Genomic DNA, 23,767 nt, shown 5'->3' with positions numbered 1-23,767 from the left:
CTGTTTTGATCCTCTTCCTCTCCCATCGTACTTTCCTGATTTGGCAGGCTGTATCTTTCTTCTGAGCCCTTATGTTTTCCTTGGTAATAAAATGATGAGTGTTATGATCTGGTCGTTAAACAGCTTTGTGTCACAAAGAGCCCACAATTTGACAGTTCCCTTCTTTTAGGCTTAATCTGAGTCTCTGGCACATCTTTTCTGGGCATCTCATGGTTAACATCACGGCAGACATCTCTAGCAGGACAACCTTGGTATGTGAGTAGGCTGCATTCCCTGGTTTAAAGTAAAATGTTCTGCCCCTTCCTTTGTGGATACAAATTAACATTCCCCAAATTGACCTGAAAGCCTGAGGGATGCTTGGGACTTTGATGGACAATGGGTCAGGGAATCTCAGCCGTCTTTTCTCTTCCCAACAAGGCAGTGCAACTTGGCATCTTGCCCGATAATGCAATTCTCCTAATGAACACGCTTCCCCAGGCAGAGGCCTTTACATTGTGACCATGCCATGGAGCTGACAAAGAGACAATTGTTACTGCCCACAAAAAAAATTAAGAAAAAAAAAAGAAAGGAAATCTTGAATGTGTGTTCTGTTCTTATGTCATAGTACATTCTTTTAAATTGCATGTGAAGCTCACTTAAACAAGTGGTATAATACAACTGTTTCCCTGGAAAAGGGACAGGAGGGAAGCTGGTGTGTTTCCCAGGAGCCTGTCAGCTACCTGGGCTGCCATTATCATGTACCTTAAGAGTGCTACAATGCATTAAGTACCTAAGCAAAGGTAATATGCTTGATCCTCTTGTCTTTGAACCCCTTGTCCTTCTATAAGTAGCGGATTCATATCTAAATATCTCAGGGAACAGAATCCTATCTGGTATTTCAGAGATAAAATATGCATTCCTACACACGTGCGTTTTATGGCTTTCCAAAAGGAATTTGAGTCATATAGATAACACCTACCTACACCAAGACTCTGAAACTGCTTATTGAAAAGAATAGTTGATACAATTATTTATTATTTATTTGTTATTTTTCTCCCTCTTTATTCCCACCATGGCCTGGAAAATGACCCAGTCCTCAAAAGAGGTATAGGACTTCCTGACCTTCTGTAAGTAAAAATAGAAGTTCCCAAGGCCAGAGAAATGAAGCCATGGGGTCTTTCCCATAAAATAAATTTTGTTGCCTCATCTCAGTAGCTCTACACTTCTATAGGAAGCATGATTCCCAACAGAAAGAATTTCCACATTGCTTTGACTTTGCCTGCCATGGTCCCTTCCTCATTTAGCAGACTGTGTTCTATATGCATAATTGGGAATTAATTTTCTAATTAGCTTCTTCACATTTATGAAGTTGTTTGATGGGATGTCTGTTCTTATAACATGGCCTAAAGGCTGAAGTAGAGGTAATAATTCTTTTCTCTGGCTTTGTCCCTAAATCAGAGAAGGTTCCGTGGAAATATATTTAAGTTTTATGAGATCCCGGTAATACATCTTTAATGCTGATCTACCTTTGAAGGGTTGTTAGGAGAGTGCTAACTAAGGCTGCAAGACTCATTAAGACATAGTTGCTTTTGCTTATAATAGTTACTCCTGCAAAGTGGAGCCATTTCTCTAGCAATGTGAAGGGCATTTAGGAAACTAAGAACAGCAACTAGAGACAGTAAAGCCACATACTGCAGGGAGTAAAAGAATAAGGAACTGATGCTTGGCATAAAGAGTTGACCCTGACTGGTAGAAGGCTAATGTTTTTACTATGAAAGCAGGATCAGGTAAGGTCTCTAAGGATCTGTTGCCTGTATGCATTGGGGCTGGCCATGATGGTCTCACAGGGAGAGAAATGGAGTCTGTGATTCCACTAATCCCTGGTCCATGAGGTCAGACCACCACTAAAAATACAACCATCTGAATAGACTGTTTACTTGATTTCAGTATATACATTGAGAGGCAAAGTTGAACATTTAATGGACTTAAATTCTAGTGTCACAGCTTCTAACGTATTTTGACTCATGTCATTTGGTCTCAAACTCGCCTGTGACGACAATGGAAATTGACACTGTGCATTGAAAAAAGGGTACCCTCCTTTTACGGGATATCAAATCAATAACCTTGCTTGAATTGTGGTTCAGATAAAATATGCATCTGCATACACTTTCCAGTGCCCTCCAAATAAGAAGCCACATTTCTGTGGAACGTTCTCGTTCTCATTTGAATACACTGTTCACATGTACCTCAGAGCCAGGCCAAAAAAAAAAAAATGAAGAACAAACTGTAAGGCTGGATATATGACAGTTAGTGATAAGAATAAATCAAATCAAGAAATGAATGCTGGTCTGACTTTAGCCTATCTCACTATCGTTTAAGTTACCTGCTAGATTTCCAGTTTACACTTACCCTGGAAAAAAGTTAAATTCCCACTAGGTGTTAGCTTCAAAAGAGGCAGCAAAATAGAATGAGAAAAATCACTGTACCTTAGAGAAATCGGGAGGTTTCTGTGTCCACCTCAAATCCTAAGTGTTGTGTCACTTTAGACAAATTAGGTATTTCAGTTCCGTGTTGCCCTTAGATCTTGTCAGTACCTGTCTCACTAGTTTTTCAATGATCTCATTTTCAGTTTTGCCACTGTTAATAGCAACTAAAAATTCTACCCCACTAATTCCTTAGCCACCTCCTCCTAGTTTTGGTGCTTAACCCTGTGAGTTTTTTTTTTTTTCTGTTTGAAGTCAGAAGAAGGACCTAGATGAATTAGCCTGGCTGAGAGTTAGGAGTCCTGTGTTGTGGATTTGTTTGGAGCTTGTCATGATTTTCACATGTCAAACTATTCATGGGTTTCTGAAATGTAGTGGTTATCACATTTGCACCTAATATATATTACGTTATTATCCCTACTTTTCTGGAAAAAAAATTATTGATAGGGAATAACATACAAGATTCTAGGGCTGTATGATGGGAGGATAATACAAACGTAACTCTGTTTTGTAAGAAGGACAAATACACATGAATAGGGACGCAGCAATTGTTACAGATGCAAGTCATGTGACCCAAAGATAAATTGATCATTACACTGTACTTCTCTAAGTGGCAGTATTGACTAAGCAAGGCAAATAGATAATCTGAAGCATATTAAATAAGCAACTTGGAAGGAGTCTTTATTCCTTTTGAACTTGCATCTGGGAGAATAAATTCTTTGGAATTGTCACAATTGTCTAGTAGAGAATGGAATCAACTGAGGAGGGGAACAGAAGACAAATAAAAACACTTGAATCCACACTCTTTGCTGGAATTTTTACTTATATGAATCAATGATTTTATTTTTTGCTGAAGTCAGAATTGTAGTTTCAAAGTGTAAAAAACAAATACATTCAAGAAATTTCAAATGCTACTTTTGCCAGCTCAAACTTATTTGTACTACTAACAGTATAGTTTCTCTGTACCTTACCTGTTTTGTGTATCAGTATGATGCTTGTGTAGTTCAGTCTTAATTTAGAGTTCTTTGTGAAGTTCTCTTGTCTCCTCCCAGGGTGGGTATTGTTAAACTTTTTATTTGCCTAGCTAAGAAAACCATATATCAAAGTAAGACAAGCTCTCTGTTTGTGGCCTGGAAAAGCAGTGGAGAATAGTCCAAAGCCTGGGACCCTGCACCCACATAGGAGACCTGGAATAAACTCCTGGCTTTGGACTGGCTCAGCGGTGGCCACTGTGGCTATGTGGGGAGTGAACCAACAGGTAGAAGATCTGTCTTTCCTCTCTTTAAATCTGCCTTTCCAATAAATCTATAAAACAATAATAAGGTAAGGCACGTTGCATAACTAAGACTCAGTGTTTAAGGATACATTCAGTGCAGGAAGCAACTCTAAGGTTCAGGGTCAGGCTTGTATGTACTAAGTTACAGTTTTCTGCTGTGCACCTCACTCACCCCATCTGCTTCCATCCCTGTTAGCATTATAACTGTTTGATGTCAGGGTGTTTCAGCAGTATTACAGAAAAATGCAGTTGTATTTTGACACCCAAAACATTTGAGGTCCATGTCTAGACTTGTTACATGCCTGAATTTCAAAATATTTTGCACTCCAACAAGTATATAATTTAATTCTCTTTAGCAAAGAGAACCCCACAATTTTCATGGGAGTGGGACTTATTCATCAAACTTGATTTTCTTGCTAAAAGTTGTATTTTCATTTATTTATATAGCTAGTTTGTTTATTCGTTGAAAAGCAAAATGATGAGGTTTAGGGGAGGGTGAATTGTGTGTTATCTTTGATCTGCTGGTTCATTCATCAAATTACTGCCATGGCCAGAATCAGGTCAGGTGGAAGCCAAAAGCCTATAGCTCCATCTAGTCTGCATACAGATGGCAGGGCCCCAGGCCCCTTGAGCATCTCCCCTTGCTTTCTCAGGTGCATTAGCTGAAAGCTGGATCACAAACAGAGCAGGGATTCAGACAGACATCCTGATATGGGATGCTGCCATTACAGTTGGTGGTTTACACTGATGCACCACAGTGACATCCTCAACTATATGTTTTCTTTAGCACTAAAATTACACCCATTTGCTATACATCACCCACTTTTTTGTGTACTTTCCTCCTTTGGTAGTCATCCGTGTTCAGTGATTACCAAAACGATTTATTGATGATATGATTCTGAAAGTTTCAAAAAGACATCTCCCAGCAAGGGGACAAAGTAGGAAATCTACTAAGAGTTATGTATTTATATATACATCACATGGAATATGGGCAAAATTTACTTTTTACTCCTTTACCATACTCTATTCTGTCTGTTGTGCAGCCTGAATTATGCAACTCATTATCTAGGTCAATCTAGTGAGCTGTCTTGTCAGCACAGATGTGCTACCATTGCACTAAAATTCTCAGTGGTAAAGTTGCTTCCAAGCTGGCAACTATTATTAATAAAAGTTATAAATAAATAAATTATGGAAACAGTTACAGCAGCAAAGCCTACACGATAGATGCACTAGGCTAGAAACATTACATCTTCATTTCCAAGCAGGTTTTGTTAGTTGTTTAAAGTTATGGGAGATCAATAGCTGTTTTGTATTTGTACTAATATTGGCTTCTTGGTTGTAAGCAAAGCAAACTGGTGACGAATAAAGAAAATGTTAGAGTAATCTCACGATTGACACAGAAAGTTTGAACAGATTGAAACACACATGTACAACAAGGGGACAGGCTTAAAAAAAATAGCTCCAGTGAGCTGGGGGACAAGAATCTGCAGGCCATTTCTTGAAGGCACAAAGAGCATGGCTCTATAAGAATGCTTGTATGCATGATTTCATTTAGCTTCGTTCATGCAGATTTCTACTCCTAGGACAGAGAATTCCTTCTCTACTCTACTCATATGACTGTCTGGCCATCCCTTGATCAGGAAAAAGCAAACTGCCTTGAATGAAAGTCTTAACAACACTGTCCGCAAGCACCAGATGTCCAGCACTTCAGTAGAGTTGCAATCCGAGAACCTACAGTGTGTGACTTTACACATATTCTGGGCCATTTGCCAATTTCTTTTGAACATGAGCAAAATCACTTCCTCACAATGATTTGCTGTTACAGTCACAATCACATTTGTTCAGATTTTGGAAGCATAAAGTTTCCAAAGTGTCTATAGATTCACAGATAAATTAGATAGAAAAAAAATTGCTCGTGCTCTATTTTAGTTCATCTATTTGGCAAATCAGAATGGATGGTATCATCTCTCTACAAATTAAATGATCTGAGTTTTGGAGAACTGACTTTGCCAATAAGTGTGGAAAATGAGAACATTCAAGATATAAGCATTAAATCCCAAATCCAGTCCTAATGTAGCCACCTGGGTCATTGGAAAATTGAATGAACATTGAGGATTAGCTGGATACAGAGATAGATTATTAATATGAATAATGACCACAATAGGTAATGTAGAACTCCAGTGTTTCAATGTGAGCTGGCCCTGGAACAGATTCTTTTGCCTGAAGTTAATAGGACTAAGTAGCCTAAAGTGAATGCAAATTCACAGCTATGCATTTCTACTTTTCTTCAGTTATATACTTAATACTCCTAATGGAGATTCTGTTATTCTGAGGCAGAAGACAGATGAATCCAAGCAAAAGAAGCAAAGGACTTAGCCCTGGCATCTGGAGTTGTTATTGCAAGTCCATTCATTTGAGACTCATCCTGTGATCCAGAGCTATCCCAAGTAACTGAATCGTCACTTACCTGATTACACACACAGTGTAGAACCTGGGGTAAACCAGACTTACCTTTATGACCTATGTGGTTACACATGAAATTGATGTAAGACACAGCTATATATTTTTTTGAAGTTGTAACTATATTTTATTTGGTTGTAAAGATGGTACGAGGGAGGGAAGAAAAGAAAGAGGGTATGAGATAGAATCTTCTGTTGGCTGCTTCACTCCCCCAAAGGACTGTACAATCAAGACTAGGCCACGAAGAAACTAGGAACCCAGAAGAAAATGCAGGTCTCCCATATGGAAGCTAGGAACCCAAATATTTGGGTCGTGGTACGCTGCTTTCCCAGGTGAATTAGCTGGAAACTTGAATGGAAACATGGGGGTCAATACTAGAACCAGAGAACCTCTAGGTGATGCTTGTGCCACAAAGGGTGCTTAACTCCCTGGGTCACAGTACTGGCTCCTGTTACTAATTTTTAAACAAAATGGCAAGATTGCCCATTTGCACTTTGTATGTTGTATCCAGAGAGACAGGAACAAAGGAATCAGAATAACCTGCTGGTGTGAACACGCAGGCCACAGGTCCTGTCACTTGAGATCTTGGGAAGCAGACGTTATCTCTCATCGCTTTGGCCAGGTACAAAAATCCTAGAATTTGGGCCCGGCACGGTGGTGCAGTGGTTAGGATCCCATATGGGCACCGGTTCTAATCCCAGCAGCCCCGCTTCCCTTCCAGCTCCCTGCCTGTGGCCCGGGAAAGCAGTCGAGGACTGCCCAGGGCCTTGGGACCCTGAACCCACGTGGGAGACCCGGAAGAGGCTCCTGGCTTCGGATCGGCATAGTATCGGCCATTGCGCTCACTTGGGGAGTGAATCATCGGACGGAAGATCTTCCTCTCTGTCTCTCCTCTCTGTATATCCACCTTTCCAGTAAAAAAATAATCAAAATAAATCTTAAAAAAAATCCTAGAATTTGTACAATCAGTACTCAACACTGTCATCCTGAGAGGCGAGGAGCAAGCAGGGATGGTGCTGGAAAACTGTAGGAGGGCCACGCTCAGAAGTCAGTGCTCACCTCAAATTTTTGTTGTCAGCCCTAAGATCGGATGACTTATCCAAAGCAGATCATTTTGCTAAAACTCAAAATCAATTTGAAATTGATGCCACGCTAAGAGCAAGAATTAAAATCTTGGGAAAGATTGGCGTTATTTTTGCCTAGAAAATAGTCTTTATTCTTCGTTCAGTTCACCCGCTTTTCCTCATAAAATATGCAGAGTTCCTTGCTGGATCAGGAGAAAATTCAGCATTATCTCAGCCATGGCAAGTTGTCTTGGGACACACATAAGTACAGAATGCTGGACTCTTGCAAGAGAATGGAGCTTTTCTAAAGCCAAGTATTGCAACAGATCATTCACCTGGTAAAAATTTTTTGAAAGAGTCCCTTTACGAAAAGTTGAATTAAAATACAAATTCCCAAGTAAGGTCCATTCATAATCAGATCTTAGTAGATCTTAGTATAAATGTCACTTGCTAAGAGAGCTTTTGACTTTCCAAATCAAAATCAGCACTCTCCTGTTATTCTCTGTTACAACATCTGTTGTTTAAAATCATAGCACATTTCATGATCTTTCATTACAGATTTTGTGGATTTCTTTGTTGCTTTTCTCTAGAATTCTAATTTAAGCTGAAGGGAAAGAACTAATTCGGTTTGACTCTGCAGTGGATGCGAAACACTAAGTGTCGTTCCCAAGCATACAGAAATGCTCTGTAAATAAATGTTCATTAAATACTAATACTAATCATAATAAACATAATAAAAGACCTGACAGTATATATCCTATTTTCAAACGTATATCCAGTGCAGAGACCTGGAATTGTGACACAGTCATGGAATGTTTGAGAATCAGAAATGTCAGCATGCCTGGGATACCTGGGGAGAAGGAAGAACCTTTAGAGGAACGTGAGAATCATGTTAGAAAAATCCTAGGTTAGAGAAAGAGAGTGTGGTGGGAAGTCATTGGAGGCATTTTAATTGTTAAAGATTATGTGGAAGATGGATTGTTTATTATAACACCTTAACACTGTGTTACATTCATTCAAATGTGAAGCATAAGACTTAGTGCAATATCATTTGAAGCAGTAGACAAGCATTTTCTGCAAAAGACCAGATAGTCAATATTTTAAAACCATTGGTTAGAAAACCACTGCATTCCTTTTGGGCTGTTTCTGAGTTAAGGGAATGTTTGATACATGAAAATAGGATTGCATGGAGAGTAGTTGGTCAAAGTGGAAAGTTTGATTTTTGAGGTGTTTTGGCTCACATGAGAACAGGAGGCAGGTTGCCAAAACTAGCCCTTCAGTTGGAGCTAATTTGCTAGGATAGTAGTAAGGGAGAGCCAGTTGCTAGCAGCAAGAGGAGAAAAATTTGCTTAGATAAGGCAGAGCACATCAACCCTCCCTGTGAGCTCCCCAGTTTTAATTATTGATGCTAAAAATACATTTCCCTTAATTGTTTTGTGAAAATAAGTTAAATAAAGAATAACTGTTCCATACATGCACAGGCAAACATTATACTCTTTTAACATAAACACTGGGATGATTCCTCAGAGTATTCCTATTCAAATTTGGTTGCAAAATAACACCCACTGAATGTATTTCCAACCACAAAATACTGTGACAGTAAGCAGACAGCACGAGAGAGCCTGTTATGCTTTATAGATTGCAATGATTATATTTCGGGAGCAGTTGATGCATTTGTTGGTGTTCATTCTATTTCACATTTGCATTTAAATTCCTGTGGAACAAAGATAAGATAAAGAGGAAAACAAATGATGCTTATTTGTTGTCGTATTGAACTCCTATTATAAGTATTGCTGTAGAGGAGGGTTAAGCTTTGCAAGGAAGCATTCCATGGGTTCTTTACAAAACATCAGATGCACATTCAGTCATCAGCTAGAAGTATGTAGGAGAACTTATCCCTGGGGCTCTAATAAAGTCATAAATCAATAAGGAATAATCCAAAATGTAGTTGAATACAAGGAGTAAATGAAATACTCAATACTTCCTTTTACAGATTTATCCACATTTTACTGATACATAAGAAATGTAAAATTGAGTTTAAAACACTATCTTTCTTATTCCCAGCATTCTTTTTGAATGGGACTTGGTACATTTCCTCTTGAAAATACATGCATCCACAGCATGGTCACTTTGATGAATTTATGTAGATTAGTTCTTCACCCAGACTAATTCTTTCTGCTCTACTCTCTGTTTTGCAGAGATCTAAGGGAAATATTTTTGCAGAGTTCAGTTGTTGATGGAAGAAGCACATTTACCATTCACATATGAAGCATTTGCCATCAAGGATGCCAGAAGGAGAAAATGTCACTTCTTAATTAGCCTGTCAGTGCTTATTGAAATCATTCTTTCTTAAATATTATGCTCGCTTCTGTAGATACACCTAAAATAAGACAAAAAGCCAAGTGTCATTGATAACAGTTAATTATTTTATGTATATGAACTTGTAAGAAACATTTTTCCTGACTTTATTGTGCTTTATGGTGCCTTCTTCAATGGAAATAGTGTTAGGGATCCCCTTTTCTGGATGTTGGCAGGGAGAATTTGGAAATATTCCTCTTAGCGAGTTGTATAGAATATTCTCCATAAGATATATGGCATAAAGGGTATATTCAATTGTCACATTACTAAAAACAAAAACAAACCAGTTCTGTTTGCCTTTTCTGCCTTTCTTGGATGTGTTTACAAGACATAGTGACCCTTCAGTGGTTCTGGGAAGTCCCACAGGAGAACAGTCTGTAGGCTTGATTTTCTAAACTTCTTGCTCAGAATAACTTTTGTAACCTAATACTTGGTATTGGAACTTATATTTCTGAAAAACATGTCCCGGGCCTGTGATCAAAGGCATAATCATACAAAGCAGTGTTCACCTGTCTTTGTTATTTATATTCTTTAATTTATATAGAATACTTTGCATGTTTATTCATTTGCTATTTTCATTGAGTATTTGAGGAACTTCTCTGTGCTGAAAACTGTGGGGCACTAACTATGCATCTGTATATTTTGAAAATGTATGAAACAAACAAAAAAACTTAATACCAAATATATAACAAATTACCTTTAAAAATCACAGTGTCACTGCACACTGACTCTGGACTCTTAGAAACTGAAGTCAGGCACTCGGAAGCAATGCACAATAATAGATGTTTTTCCTTAGATGTCATTAGAGCACCTTCAACCAAGTATGCACCTTATTTATTGCTATGACTCTCCCTGGAATACTAACAATGATGCATTTAAATAGCTTATAGTTATGATTCGGAGAATCAGAAGCAAATAAATTTGAAAGTATTAATTCTAGCCTCTTGCCTTAGCTGAATTTCTATTATCTAAGCCAGTCCCTTCAAATGTTTTGAAAATCAGATCATAAACAACATTTTATAAGCTTCCTATCTTAGAATGTGAATTTGGAATTGCACTCACCTGGTCCATTTTTTTCCAATTGTAAGGTGAGTTGGGTTAGAAAATCTATTTTTAGGAGAGGCAGTAAGCATTTTAAAAAGTTCATAGCAGATTCAAGCCATAGATTTGAATAATAGCACTTGGGGAAAAGTCATTCTCGTTCTCAGTTAGTTGGCGCCACTTGAGTGATGTCACAGAGCTGAAAGGCACTGCCAAGTTAATTTTGTCAAGTGGTTTTCACAAACCATCCATCTTGCTAATTATTCCTTTTTCATTTGCTGGTCAAGAATGCCAGTTCAAAGTGGCTTAAGTAAATAAGAGTAACAGCAGTAATTATGAATAAATAAATCCTCCCCAAGTGCTACAAGAGATAATGTCCCAGTTCTTGTCAGTAGGCCCTTGTGTTGGTCCACCCACCTTTGACCAGACATGGATCTTATCTGCTCTGCTCCCTGGTTTCCAGCTGCTACATGTTTCCCTAGTTCTTATAACTATAAATGATCATAGGAGAAATTGTCTCCTTCCTAGCTGCTCTGAGGAGTGCCCTGACTCGTGCTGTTCTCGCTCAGAGCCTATGCTGTAAAAGCAAATGTTGTGGTCCAGAGAGTGGAAGAGACAAGTTGGCCACCTTTGGAACACGTTTCTGGTCCTGGAGTTTTACATCCACTGCTGTGAAGAATGGATAGTGGGATTGATGTGGTTTTTATAATAGGAAGTTGAGGTGTTGCTGCCAAAAGAAAGGACAACTGATGCAAGGTGTTGACATTCAGCGGGTGCTCATGATGTTTAAGGAGGAATGCTCAGGAAGTATAAAGAAAAAGATGAGTTTCTGAATCCATTGGACAGGGAAGGGGAGGGAAGGATCAACCCAGCGAGTGGTTTATTCATCCATCCTCTTACCGCCTTACAGTATCCTTTGTACTCTCAAAAGTGTCCTGAGGAATGGTGTTTTTTCTGGTCCTTATTTAATCCAGTTAATTCGTCTGTGTACTGTATCAGTACGTAGGGTTGATTCCCACCTCCTTCTGGCTTAGCCTCCCACTAATGATGACCCTGGATGGCAGCAGTGCTGACTCAGTTAACTGGTGAACCCATGTGGAAAACATCAGTTAAATGCTTAGTCCCAACATCCTTCTGACCTCAGCCATCGTGAATCTTTGGGAAATGAACAAGCAGACGGAGTAGTTCTCTGTCTCCCTCTCTCTGTCTGTCTGTCACTCTCCAGCTATTCCATTCTCTCCCTCTATCTTTGTCTCTCTGGTTTTTGAATTAAAACAAAGTGTCCTAGTTTGCTGGCAAGGTATTATGGTCACCAGATGTTGGGGACTATATAAAATCTATTAGCTGTCCACTCAACACATTTGTAAAATGCCTGAGCCAGAACAATGCATTCATTTCACCACGTATGTCTTATGTTTCACCTAAATAATATGGATTCCTTGGAAAAATGTAATTCTTATGACCTCTTTCAACCACTTCCTCCATATGAAAATTAAGCTGTTATTATTAGCATTGTATGTTTGTTTAGAATTATCTGCTTTTGATAGATTTCTTTTTACATCTTTGCTTCTTGAATCTGTCTTTTCCCTGAGATAAGTATTTCATCTTGAACTTTTCCTTTGGGAGCTTACTACTCAAAGTGTGGTCCACTGACCAGATTCATCAGCATCATCTGTGAGCTTACTGGAAATGCAGAGCCTGTGCTCTATGAATCAGAAATGGTTTAACAAGATTCCCAGGTGATTGTGTGTATGCTAAAATTGGAAAAATCCCCGTTTTAGTGCATTGGTTCTCCACATTCCACCTATTGCAATCTTTACGTAGTTTACAAAGCAAGTATGGGATGAAAGGTCTACATTCCAAGGAAACAAGCCAAAAATACAGAGAAGAGTTCAATGAGTGTATGTAGATTTAAGAATTTGTGGTATTTTGCCTTAGTCGTTTCATATGTGTGTATATTTATATTTATACATATATATGAATACATGAGCTCATATAATATTCTTAGAGCAGGATAGATTATATTATTATCACATATTTTCAAATGTATGGTAAGAATTATTAAATCAGAGAAAAAGACTATTATTATGTGAGGGTATATCTCATGGAAAACAACATTTATACATATTTAAATAACATTGTACCCCGATTTTTTTTTTCACTCTTTTGATTTTAACACGTGAAAGAAAACAGGTGGTATTTACATTCCTTGGTTGTCAAAATATTTTTAAATGAAGAGATAAAGTATTTGAGTTTAAAAGCCTAAATATTAGCAGCAATATATCTAAGTAGGAATATTAGAATTAGTATATATGTATAGGTTATATATGTAAATATGTTATGTTTTAACATATTAAATATATTTTAATACATATATATAAATATAGATTAAACGTATGTGTTTAAGTAAAGGTTTACCTTTAGAAGCCTAGGTGTCTGGTCAGAGAAATTAGAAGCTCTGGGCTTGAGATACTCCAAGAATTACTCCAAGAATTCCATAAATAGGGTTATTAGTAACATTCTCATTTTTGATCTGACAAATAAGCATTATTCCTCACTGATTGAAAGTTTAATAGGTTATACAGTTGCAGATTAACATTTCTTTTCCTTCAGGGTCTTAGAGACTTGACAGAATTTATTCTGGATTTAATTGTTGTTGCCGAGAAATCTTGTATATATACACAATCCTTTGCAGGCCATCTGAGATGTGAATTTCTGGCTGCTGTTGTGATCTTTGGTCAGGTTTTTTTATTATTATTTTTATTTTCAGTTAGACTTGCACAACTTATTTATTATTACATTGGGAAACTTACTGTGTTTTCTTAATCTGAGGAGGATTTGGGCTTTTCATCATTTACAAAGAGTTCTTTCCCTTACTGTCATCCTATTATATGCATGGACACACACGAACACACACATACATACCTATAAATTCCTGATTTATATAACTTCAGGAATGTGATTTAGACTCAGACATGGTAGCGTTATTGTCATTTTGTATTCCTCTTGGTTATTCTTTCATACTTAGTCTCTTTGCCTGCCTCTCCAGGATAGATTCTTTGTTTCTTCAAGTTTGAATCTTCTACTGAACATGTTTAATGAAGTTTTATACTCTGGTAAACTTTTCAGTCTTTGGATTTTTATCTAAAATACGTCAATTCTGGAACTTCTTTTCAGAGTCGCACTAGTCTTTCATAGATGGTGTCTTGATCATTGCCCTCTTTTTTTAAAAAAATTTGAAAAAAAATTGTTTAAATATAGCTGTTTTCCAATGTGGCTCTGTTTATTCTCTTTATATAGTTTATATATAGATGCAAGTGAGCTCCATTCCATGCTTGTAGGGAAAATGTTTCTTGGCTTCTGCCATCCTCTCTAATGTACGACAAATCAAGACCACTCTAATGGTTGTATCTTGGGATTTCCAGAAATAGCCTGGTTATGTAGATTTCCAATCCCCTTTGCCTGAGGACGGGCCAGTGGTTATGAATTTTTCAGAGATTGTAGTTTCTTGCTGGAATTCAACATCTCAGCATCTTTGCTAGATTCTGCCTTTCCCTGAGGAGGTGGTTCTCTGCTTTGTGCCATTCATTCTGTTCTGAGGAGAGCAAGGCTCTGACTTTGCCCTGACCACACTGTACCTCCCAGGCAGGGGTGAAAACAAGCCCTGGACCTACAATAAAACCAGCCACAAAAAAAAAAAAAATAAGATCACCTTTTTCTAATGGGAATGACTTCACCTTTGCCTCTATTTGGACTAATAGCAAGACTCAGTTATTCCTCATGGTTAAGGTTGATGAATTATAAAAACGGGTTACTTAGATATATTTTAAGAATCATAAAAACTTTAAGAAAGCATATGGGCTAAGAGTTACGGTCTGTACTATTCAGTAGTTTGTCTTTTATAGTACTACCAAGGGACATTGTTGTGACATGATGATACTTGCCCTTCGTAATACTTTCCTCCAAGGGGCCATCCCTAACTGAGGAATATCTGTCATCCAAGAATTCCTCTAATGCCTTCTTGAACTCTCATTATATTTTTGGTTTGTGCCACCTTAAGGCACTGCTTTATACTGAATAGATCTTACACTAGTCAGGACATGAGCTAAATAACCCTGAAGTCCTTTTAAAATATGAGGTTAAGTACCATGAATCCCATGAATCTTGTTGTGAGTGGACTGTGCAAGTGGAGAGAATACAGTGGGAGGTTAAGGAACATGAATTCTCAAGTCAACTAGTGTGGCCTCAGATACACGCTATGTCCCTGTGTCACAACTGTGTGACCTTCAGCAAAAGTGATTTTTACCATTCTAAACACATTTACTCTCCCACACAGGTACAGTAACTTTGGGGGTACCACAATGTTATCATGAAAATTGAAAAACAAGGTAATACATGTAAAATTACTTAGCCCAAAAATGTGATCTAGAATGAACAAATAAAAATATGCTAGTATTAGCATTGTCAGTAGATGAATGCCTTCATCATGGTCAAAACTTCCCAAGAAATGTGTTTGTGATTCCTTTTGACATTTTTAAAGCATCTGCAGGGTGGGAAGAAGAATAAGATCTAAAACAGAAAAATTAATGTTCAAATGGTTTAAAATGTTTCTGGTACTAACATGTAGTATGCATATCTCCATCCTTTCAGAAAACAATGATTTATAAAATCTTAGGATGAGCTATTGTGGAAATCTTGCATTTGGAAATGGAAAAATTAAACTAAACAAATAAATTGACTCATCTATTCGGTCACTGAGGTCCCTCAATTCTTACATTATTTTGCACCCACCCCCAAAAAAACCCAAAAAATAATGTGGCCTGTAATAGCTCTAATGTTAATGAAATGGAATGCTTCTTTCCTGAAAAGTGGCCTCTCTCCTCTTTCTTAAATGTCTCAGGCTGCCTCGACATTTACTTTGCACTGGTAACAACACTCAATTTTCATTGACATTATCTTCGAAATATAATCAGATCAAAAATCACCAACATGATGCTCATTCCTCTGCAGCAAGCAGATAATACAGGACAGGGTCTTCCTGATAACTTCCACTTCAGTAACCTCGAAAATCCACTGCTTGAAATGCCCAGTGTGGTTCTCCAGTGGACCGAAGTCGAAATGATGTGTGTAAAACAGGTGATTCCCATCAGCCAAGATGCAAGACGTGGTATTTGCTTTTAATTGGACTTTTCTCTTTTTGGGTACAGGGAGTCTCTGTGAATGGGTAGATTCCTGAGGGTAACTTGAACCAGCCAATGCCTGTGGTGGCAGAGACCTGCCCGGTTATCCCTCTCCCCAGGGAGTGGGACTGTAGGTTGGAAGGAGCTGATGTGGAACCACAGAATGGTTGTGAACATTTAGGGTGTTCCAGCTCGGTTCACATTAGTGTTGACCCTTACGGGACAGTTTCAACCACGAATCAAATCTACTTAGGCTGGTTTGCAGAAATGAGAAATTATCCTTTTAAAAACCTTGAACTAGTTGGTTTGGCTCTCTAAAATCAGTTGCCTCATCTGTAAAATGGAAATAAGCATTAATAAATAATATATTCAATATTAACATTTTAAATTAAAATAGAATATTGGATGAGTGCATGGAAATGATCACTTATTAACATTAAGTATTAATATTTTAGAAATATGTGAAAGTCAAATGATATAATTCAAGTCTTACTCCTAGAGTGCCTGCACATTTATATATACCTCATATATATTATTAGCTTTTGTCAATTCCGATGTAAATCTACAGTGGTTTTCTTTGCAGAGGGAGTCTGAGATCTCTGTCCCTCTACATCCATCTGAAACAGAAAGTTCATTTAAGATTCAGTTTAAATTCTGTTTGTACTTAATATGCTCAGATATTCAGGGAGGAAGTACATTTAATTATGTGAATAATATCTTAATTTGTAGAAGGACAGATTTTGTAAGTTGCATTTGCCTTCACAAAGTTAAGTTTGCCTGAGACTGGAAGGGTTTCTGGGATGTGGCACTTGTCATTCCTAAGTTTAGGACAGTTTCAGCAAAGTGAGTGGGTTACACTGCGTACAGCTGCTAGTGAACACAGTAAAGCACTAAAATCTGATGAGCTTTTCAGAACGGCTACATCTTTAGTAAATTATGGAGTAAAAAAACCTTCAGTCAGGAAAGTGTGGTAGAAAAAAAATATATATATATATCCTTTTATATGGTTTCAGTTGCAAAAAATTCAAACCAGTGCAGAACTGAAACTAACTTATCACTGGCATACTCAAGCTTGAAGATAGAGGGTTTTTACATAGCTGCCTTGTTCAGCAAGGCCTTGGTGATGACCTTGGAGTCACCCTGTGCTTCATCTTCAGGTACCTTACCGTTCTGTAATGACATCCAAACCAGGAAATGCAAGCATTCGAGAGAGTCTGTCTGAAACTACCCCCACCCTTCTTTTTTCCATCAAGGAGTAAAATTGTTTTCCAAATCAACCAGTCTATTTTCCCTCATTTTTATTTAGCTAGAACTGGGTCATTCACCTAATCATCAGTCAAAGAAGCAAGTGCATGGGAATTCTAGATAATTAGAAAAACCATAGACCAGCTTCAGGGTTCAGGAAGGCCATACCTTCCTTGAAACACCTGTTAACATGAGCAGAAATGTGATTTGGTTGGGAAGGAAGGACTGGGGCTCAAAGAAACCATGACTCACTTTTGAGCAGACAAACACTACCTTCCATGGGCAAAGGGAAAGAAATTCATCTGGTCTTTAAATTTCAGCTTTTTTCCTTGGTAACCTTTGGCCATTGGTTTCCCCGATGCCAGAGTGCAATAGAAGTGTGGCAAACGTAGGACCTTCTCCTGAAGTGCAAGGACTGTGTTGTTTGGGGCCTTTGCAAGCAAGGTCTACAAATCTGTTCATTTTAGAAGACATACTATGGTGAGCAGCCTTCTGAACTGCAGAGGAGTCCACCCAAGGATAACACAGTCAGGAGTTTTCCATTATGAAGTTTGTTTCTTGTCTGCAGATCATGCAACATGGTAATATTCCATCTCAGGAGAGTCTTTCATTGGTTCTTTGGTGCCATAATTCTCAACACAAAATCCCTTACAAGAAAATAGGAATTTTGTTTTCTCTCTGAAAATTTTTTCTCAGTTCAGTGGGTTGCTGCCTCTATGTGAACTCAGTGTTGACACTCTACCCTCTCTTCTTGGGCTGTTTTGTTTTTTTAAGGATGAAAGTTCAAGGTCATTGAAGTCAGTCTTCCTCAATTCCATCAAATCACCTTAATGAAAAAGAGAAGTCTTGCTATGACATATGTTATCAAACTCTGTGTAACAGACTTACTTTGAGATATCTTGGTCAGCTTTCGCTTTAATACAACATGTATGTAGTCTGTGAAGATTTCATTGGCTAATGTTATGGTGTTTGATACATTTTGGAAGTATTTCACAAATGTGAAATGTGATTACCCTTTAGCCACTCTCCATTTGCATCAGTACAGCTTTTTCCAGCACCATTCAGGCATGCTAACCATTCTTGAGCTCCTGAGAACCAACACAGTGTGGGGTGGGAATTGGCATTCTTTTTTGCCTTCACATGAGTTCCAAAAGGTTTGAGTGAGAGTATGTGCAAAACAGTGACTTCTGGTAGTGAAGCCTCGTGCATAGCATATTTGATCCAGAGTGATGGAGTGAATTAATTGTCCATGTTGCTGCATTTTAACTGAGCTTCCATTTGCTATAACCATAGAGTTCTCCTTCTGGTTGGAATTTGCCATAACCACAGGCTGCTCCTTCTGGCTGGGATTTCCACACTAAATTTCAAAATAAAAATAGCAGGTTCTTTTCATGGAATTCAGTGTGATTTTGGTCAGGTCATGATTCTCAGTGATTTTGTGGAGACTGTGTTTTATAACTTTACATTTCTCTCTAGCAGTTTGTGCTTTGTCTTGGTGTTTTTCTGCAGTGAGGGTCATTTTTCTGGATGTAAGGGGAAAAGTTACCTGTTTCACAATTATACTTTTTAGGTTTTGTGGATACAATCCTCAATAAGTAAAATATTTTAAAATCAGAAAAATTTAATTGAGCCATCAGTAAAAAGAATTACATAAAACAACTCTTGCTGGGGAAAATCAACACACCAGATGATTCATTCTATTCCTTGAGGACTTCTAAGGCAAGGAGACAAAGGAAAGGAGAGACAAAAATTCATATTTGTTAGCATGAAGAAACCATTTAAAAAGAGCTTTGAACATCCCACTCACCGATGTTGTAGAGCGTGATTTTTCGTATTCCACCCTCATCTGTTACATTCCTTTAAACAGCAGTTGCACATCTCACCTGCCAAGCTTTTTCACTTCCAACTCCAAACTGGAGAATTGCTGGCAACCTACTGATAGTACTTTGTTGGGGATAGAGGGCAAGGTAGCAGGTGGGAAAGTTTCTGCCTGTAATTAAGCAGAATATTTTAAAGCATGGCGTTCAAAAGACCAGCTTTCTTAGGCAAACCGGCGGTTGTAGGTCATAGGATGCTCTTTCCTTGCTAATAATTGCAAAATCTACTGCTGTCCCCTTTGAGTTTTTTTAATAAAAGACTATTAAAACTGAATAAAAGCTTAATAAGTAGATTAGTTAGAACAATAGTCCTCATGAGAATGTTTTGATTCTGAGCAGAGCTGCTAAAGATAACCCTAAATGCAATCAGGTTTAGCTCCCTGCCTGCGTGAAAGGAAGGTAATACCCTCCGAGATTGTGCCAACAGATGACATTATTTTTTAAGTGTCTCTTTCTACATTTAAATTAGTCTTTCCTCTGGGCACAGGCAACAAAACCTTTGTTAAGAATCACCAGAGAAACAAAGCTCTGAATAAATGCTCAGTGGAAAATTATTTTTGAGAATTTGGTCTTAGATGTTTCACATCAAAAAGACGGATGGCAGTGCATCCAAGAGGGAGTGCTTTGTGATCCTTCGCTGTCCGCTTTGTAATTTTAAGGATCAAAACTCCCAAGGTGGCCAGAGATAAGGACAGAAAGAGCAGTACAATTTTACTAAACATACACACATTATAAAGGGCAAGGGTTCCAATGTCAGTGAAGGTGTCCCCACATCTCTTCTCTTTGTTTCATTTTATTAATTTTATTCCTTTAGCAATATTCATATTCTCTCTCGTGTGTGTGTGTGTGTGTGTGTGTGTGTGTGTGTGTAGTAGCTCTGAATACTAAACTACCTGTATAAGTCTCAGGAAAAAGCATTCACAGACTTGATCACTCAAACTGCAAAGGATGTTACTACCTCAGCAAGCACCTCAAGCAGGGTATTGGTCATGGCCAACAGTTTTTTCATCACCTGCCTAGGACATGCACCTTCACAGGGATGTTGGCCTCCATTTTCCATCTCCACCCTTTCATTCTGTCCCTGAAAGGTGTCTGTTTTAAGACTGTCTCTGTCGGTCACCTTTGTTCTCTGCAGCCTATCAGCCAGCTCTCTCACATTTCCAGTCACTCCCTGGGGGAGTTTGTTTAACCATTCTTCTTGCCCTATTTCCTTTTCTGTTTATTCCTAACAATTGGTTACTTCCCAAGGCATGGCATTCACTCACATTTATCCTCTGCCTGATTCGTAAAGACCGAAAACTTGCCACAATCCCACGCATGGGGATTTGTGAAGTTCCCTGATTAAAGAGATTCTCATTTGCCTAGCTGCATCACCCATGTATGAAAATAAATGAGCACAATTGTCACAGGTTTTCTTCTTTTCCAGGCTTTGAGTTTAACATTCAGCCTCATATCTATCAAGACTTAGAGGGTATAAATAAAATGGATCTGTCCTATGATTTTGTATGTCATACACAGATATGGTAGGTTCAATTGACATGGAATTTGTTTTTAGATTTGTTAGCATAGATTTTAAAATCTTAGAAGGAACATTTGAGCTAGTGAGTTAGCTCCTATTTATTTAGAATAGTCATATAACAGATGATGTATCCATCGCTGTTGTTTGAGAGAGGGAGTATTTTGGAATTGTTCTCAAACTCAGCTGGGTGCATTGTCATCCAGGAAGCCTTATAGAACTATGCAGGCTGGGCCTCATCCCCAACCTTTACATGAGCAGCTTGAGTGATTCCCTGGCTGGTTTGTTTTCAAAATTTCCCAGATGAGTCTGGCCTACAGTTAGGCTTAGGAACCACAAAACTAGACATACACACATAAATATTTTCACTTGTATTGAAACCTTTGTGTATGTCTATATGAATTCATGAGTAAATATATCTACCTATACTATTTCAAAATACCCACTTAGACTATGTTAATTCCTTAGAACATCTGTAATGCATGTATTATTGATGAATCTATCTGGACATAAATTGAAAGAAATATTAGAAACAGACAGGGCACATATATTTTCCTTAAACTTATACATGATTCCTGAAAAATCTGCTTGTGATGTAGAAATTACAAATTCTCTGAGATGGAAACATTTCAATAGTCTTGGTAATATTATATATATATAGTACGATTCCATAAGGTAGATTTTGAACTCTCTTTCTGCACTATGCTGGGCCAAATGTCTTTTATGCTTTATTTCATTTAAACGTCATGAGAAATCTGAAAAATCAGGATTTTTCTTTTCAGTTCTATTGATATGTAAACACATTTTAAAATCTTGCAACTGGTAAAAGCATGTACTAAAGAAACAAACAAAAATGATAGAGTAAATCTGAGTTTGAACAGGACATTCAAAGGCTGTATAACTTGATGATCAGAATAGTGACAAAACAATGACACTTCTAGGAAAAAAATTTTTAAGTAGAGTTTAATAGATTTCTCATTATGCACATATATGTACTGTGCATATTTACATATATGTATATTTACCTTTAGTTTTAAAAAGTTAAGATAAGCTGAGGGAAGCCTGGCTGAGTGTGGACTCATTTCCCTCAACCTAAAACTGAATGCTAAGCTTGTGGTCTTGTGGTATTTGACTTGAAGCACTTGGGGGACAGATGGATCCCAGAGAGAAGCATCGCAGCCCATCCTTTCTCTCAGCCAGGCTCTCAGTAAAAGCTTAGAATGAAGTGATCTTGGGTACTGCCCTCCGCAGAGGGCAGGGCCTCATCTTTTCCTCTCTACGTTATTGACAGTGCATCTGTGTGACCTGAAAAGGAGGTGCTAATTTGTCTGACTGCCTCATAGACATTTACATTCACAGGTATGATGAGTTCAGGTATGCACACAAGTAGCTGGGAAATGCCGTAGACAAACCATTGACCCCTGGACACAAGAATAAGAATAATGATGTGACAGATCATCAGGACACAAAGCATGAGTAGGGAAAAATTTCTGAAAATACACCTAAATTTTTTCTGCCCTTCCTGGCAGGCAGAGAGAAAAGAGATAGAATGATTTGCCTAATTTTCTTTTTCTAAGAAGAGAAGCCATGCCACTTTCGCTGGAGATACCAGCACATACACACAGACACACACAGACACACACACACACACACACGGAGTGCGGAAAGGGAAGAGACAGAGAAAGTGTAAAAGATGCACCTTACTTCAGAACTTCGTTTGAAGCGTACGACACAGTTGTCTGTCTTCTCCTTAGCATCGCTGTTAGCATTAGTTGCTATTTGTTACGTTGCCAGTTCTGCACATTTAGGCATGAGTATGATTCCATAAGGTAGATTTTATTTTACTTTTTGTAATTTTTTTCATCTTTGGAGCACTGCAATTGTCTACCCTTTTTTAAAAAAAAAATTCAGTAGTGTTTCTTTTTTGCCAAATACATATGTTGTTTTGATAATCAGAAGGAAAACAATGGGAATTGTTCTTATTTGAGAATTCAAGATGGTCTCCTTTAACCCTTTTGTTTGACCATAATTTTGCTTGTCTCTGAGTGAGAGGGATTGTGGTCCTCTTGATTGGCCATTCAAAAAAGTTCTCTGAAACACTGTTTCTTTGCCACCACATCCATCACATTTATTCCTTTGCTTACTGAGCACCTACTATAAAAACTACAGTCAAGTCCTTGAAATTGCTGACGAGAATTTGGTCGGCAGACTTCTATGATTAGGAGATTGTGGGAGCATGAAGGCATAAAATTCGGTCATGTAAAAGAATCCAAATGATAGTTCAAATACTGATTTCTAGGCTAGTGGTCTCAGAAAAGGGGTAAAGAAACCCCAACTGAATCTACTCTTGTTAAAATTGAGCTCAAAAGACACATTCCAAGAAATCCCTTATTTTTTTTGAGTGCAGGACAATTTATATTATATATACCCTTCTTCTGACCTGTCTCTTTGAACCCTGCAGACACTTGACAACTAATGAATAAAATAATATTGTGTGCTCTTGGGGCTATAGCCGACCCGTTTTGTCTATAACAGCTCTCATTTTCCCCGACATATGGGAGAGGAAGCAACATGGAGAGGGGCTGTGTGGAATAACTGAGATGGCATGGGCTAAGCCCCAGGGGCACTAATGACATTGTATCCACGGAGCAAAGTTAGAGTGTTCTGTAATGATGTCATTAGACTCCTGAAAATGCGAACTTATTGCTGACTAGAATTTCTCTATTACATTCTCTTTAAGAGAGGAATAAACTCCAGGGTGTGTAACTGTGAATGGATATTGACATTGAATATCTCTGCCTCTAGTCACTCTGCTTAAACCATTTGACCTTCTTGCGTGAAGTTTAGTCAACTCAGCTGCCCTTTCAATGGAGACAAATGAATTTCTAGGATTATGCGGGTCAGGTCACCTGGTGTCAATAACTGATTATTCAGTCATGTCATCACCTTTGTTCTACCTGGGCATCTTTGAGGTCCCCTCCTTTGATTGGTTGACCTAAAATGTCTTTTCCTGTGAAAGTGCATATGCAAGTCAAATGCAGATGCCCACATGATGCCTGAAACACATTGAAACCTTCCTCACGGGGGCAGATATGCAAGACTGACAGTCTTCAACATTTATTTGAAAGGTAGAAATGAAGTAGAAAAAAATAATCATTTTTGAAAGACATGAAAACTTTGAGACCAAGATTCTTCTGCATCTAACTTGACCTTGGGCAGGATGATCCATCTTTGTATGTCTCAGCTTTCTCTCTTTTGAAGTAGAGACTTGCACAAGTCCTTCCTCTG

At 38.1% G+C, this 23,767-nt stretch overlaps 1 protein-coding gene across 5 annotated transcripts in view; it reads left to right on the top strand.

The window, feature by feature from the left end:
* Nucleotides 1-23,767, top strand: part of TENM2 (teneurin transmembrane protein 2) — an 884,000-nt gene that overhangs the window by 336,283 nt on the left and 523,950 nt on the right. The window contains exon 5 of one of the 5 annotated variants that reach the window (XM_040984225.1): nt 7,362-7,386. The exons of the other annotated variants lie outside the window; for them this stretch is intronic. Within the exon in view, the coding sequence (XP_040840159.1) occupies nt 7,362-7,386 (25 nt within the window). The remainder of the gene's footprint in view (nt 1-7,361; nt 7,387-23,767) is intronic. 5 annotated transcript variants of the gene reach the window in all.

The sequence above is a fragment of the Ochotona curzoniae genome, unplaced genomic scaffold (genome assembly GCF_017591425.1).
Source record: "Ochotona curzoniae isolate NIBS_2020 unplaced genomic scaffold, NIBS_Ocur_1.0 contig_1, whole genome shotgun sequence".
Lineage (NCBI taxonomy): Eukaryota > Metazoa > Chordata > Mammalia > Lagomorpha > Ochotonidae > Ochotona > Ochotona curzoniae.
The sequence above is the reverse complement of the archived record's forward strand: the minus strand, read 5'-3'. Positions and strand labels throughout refer to the sequence as shown.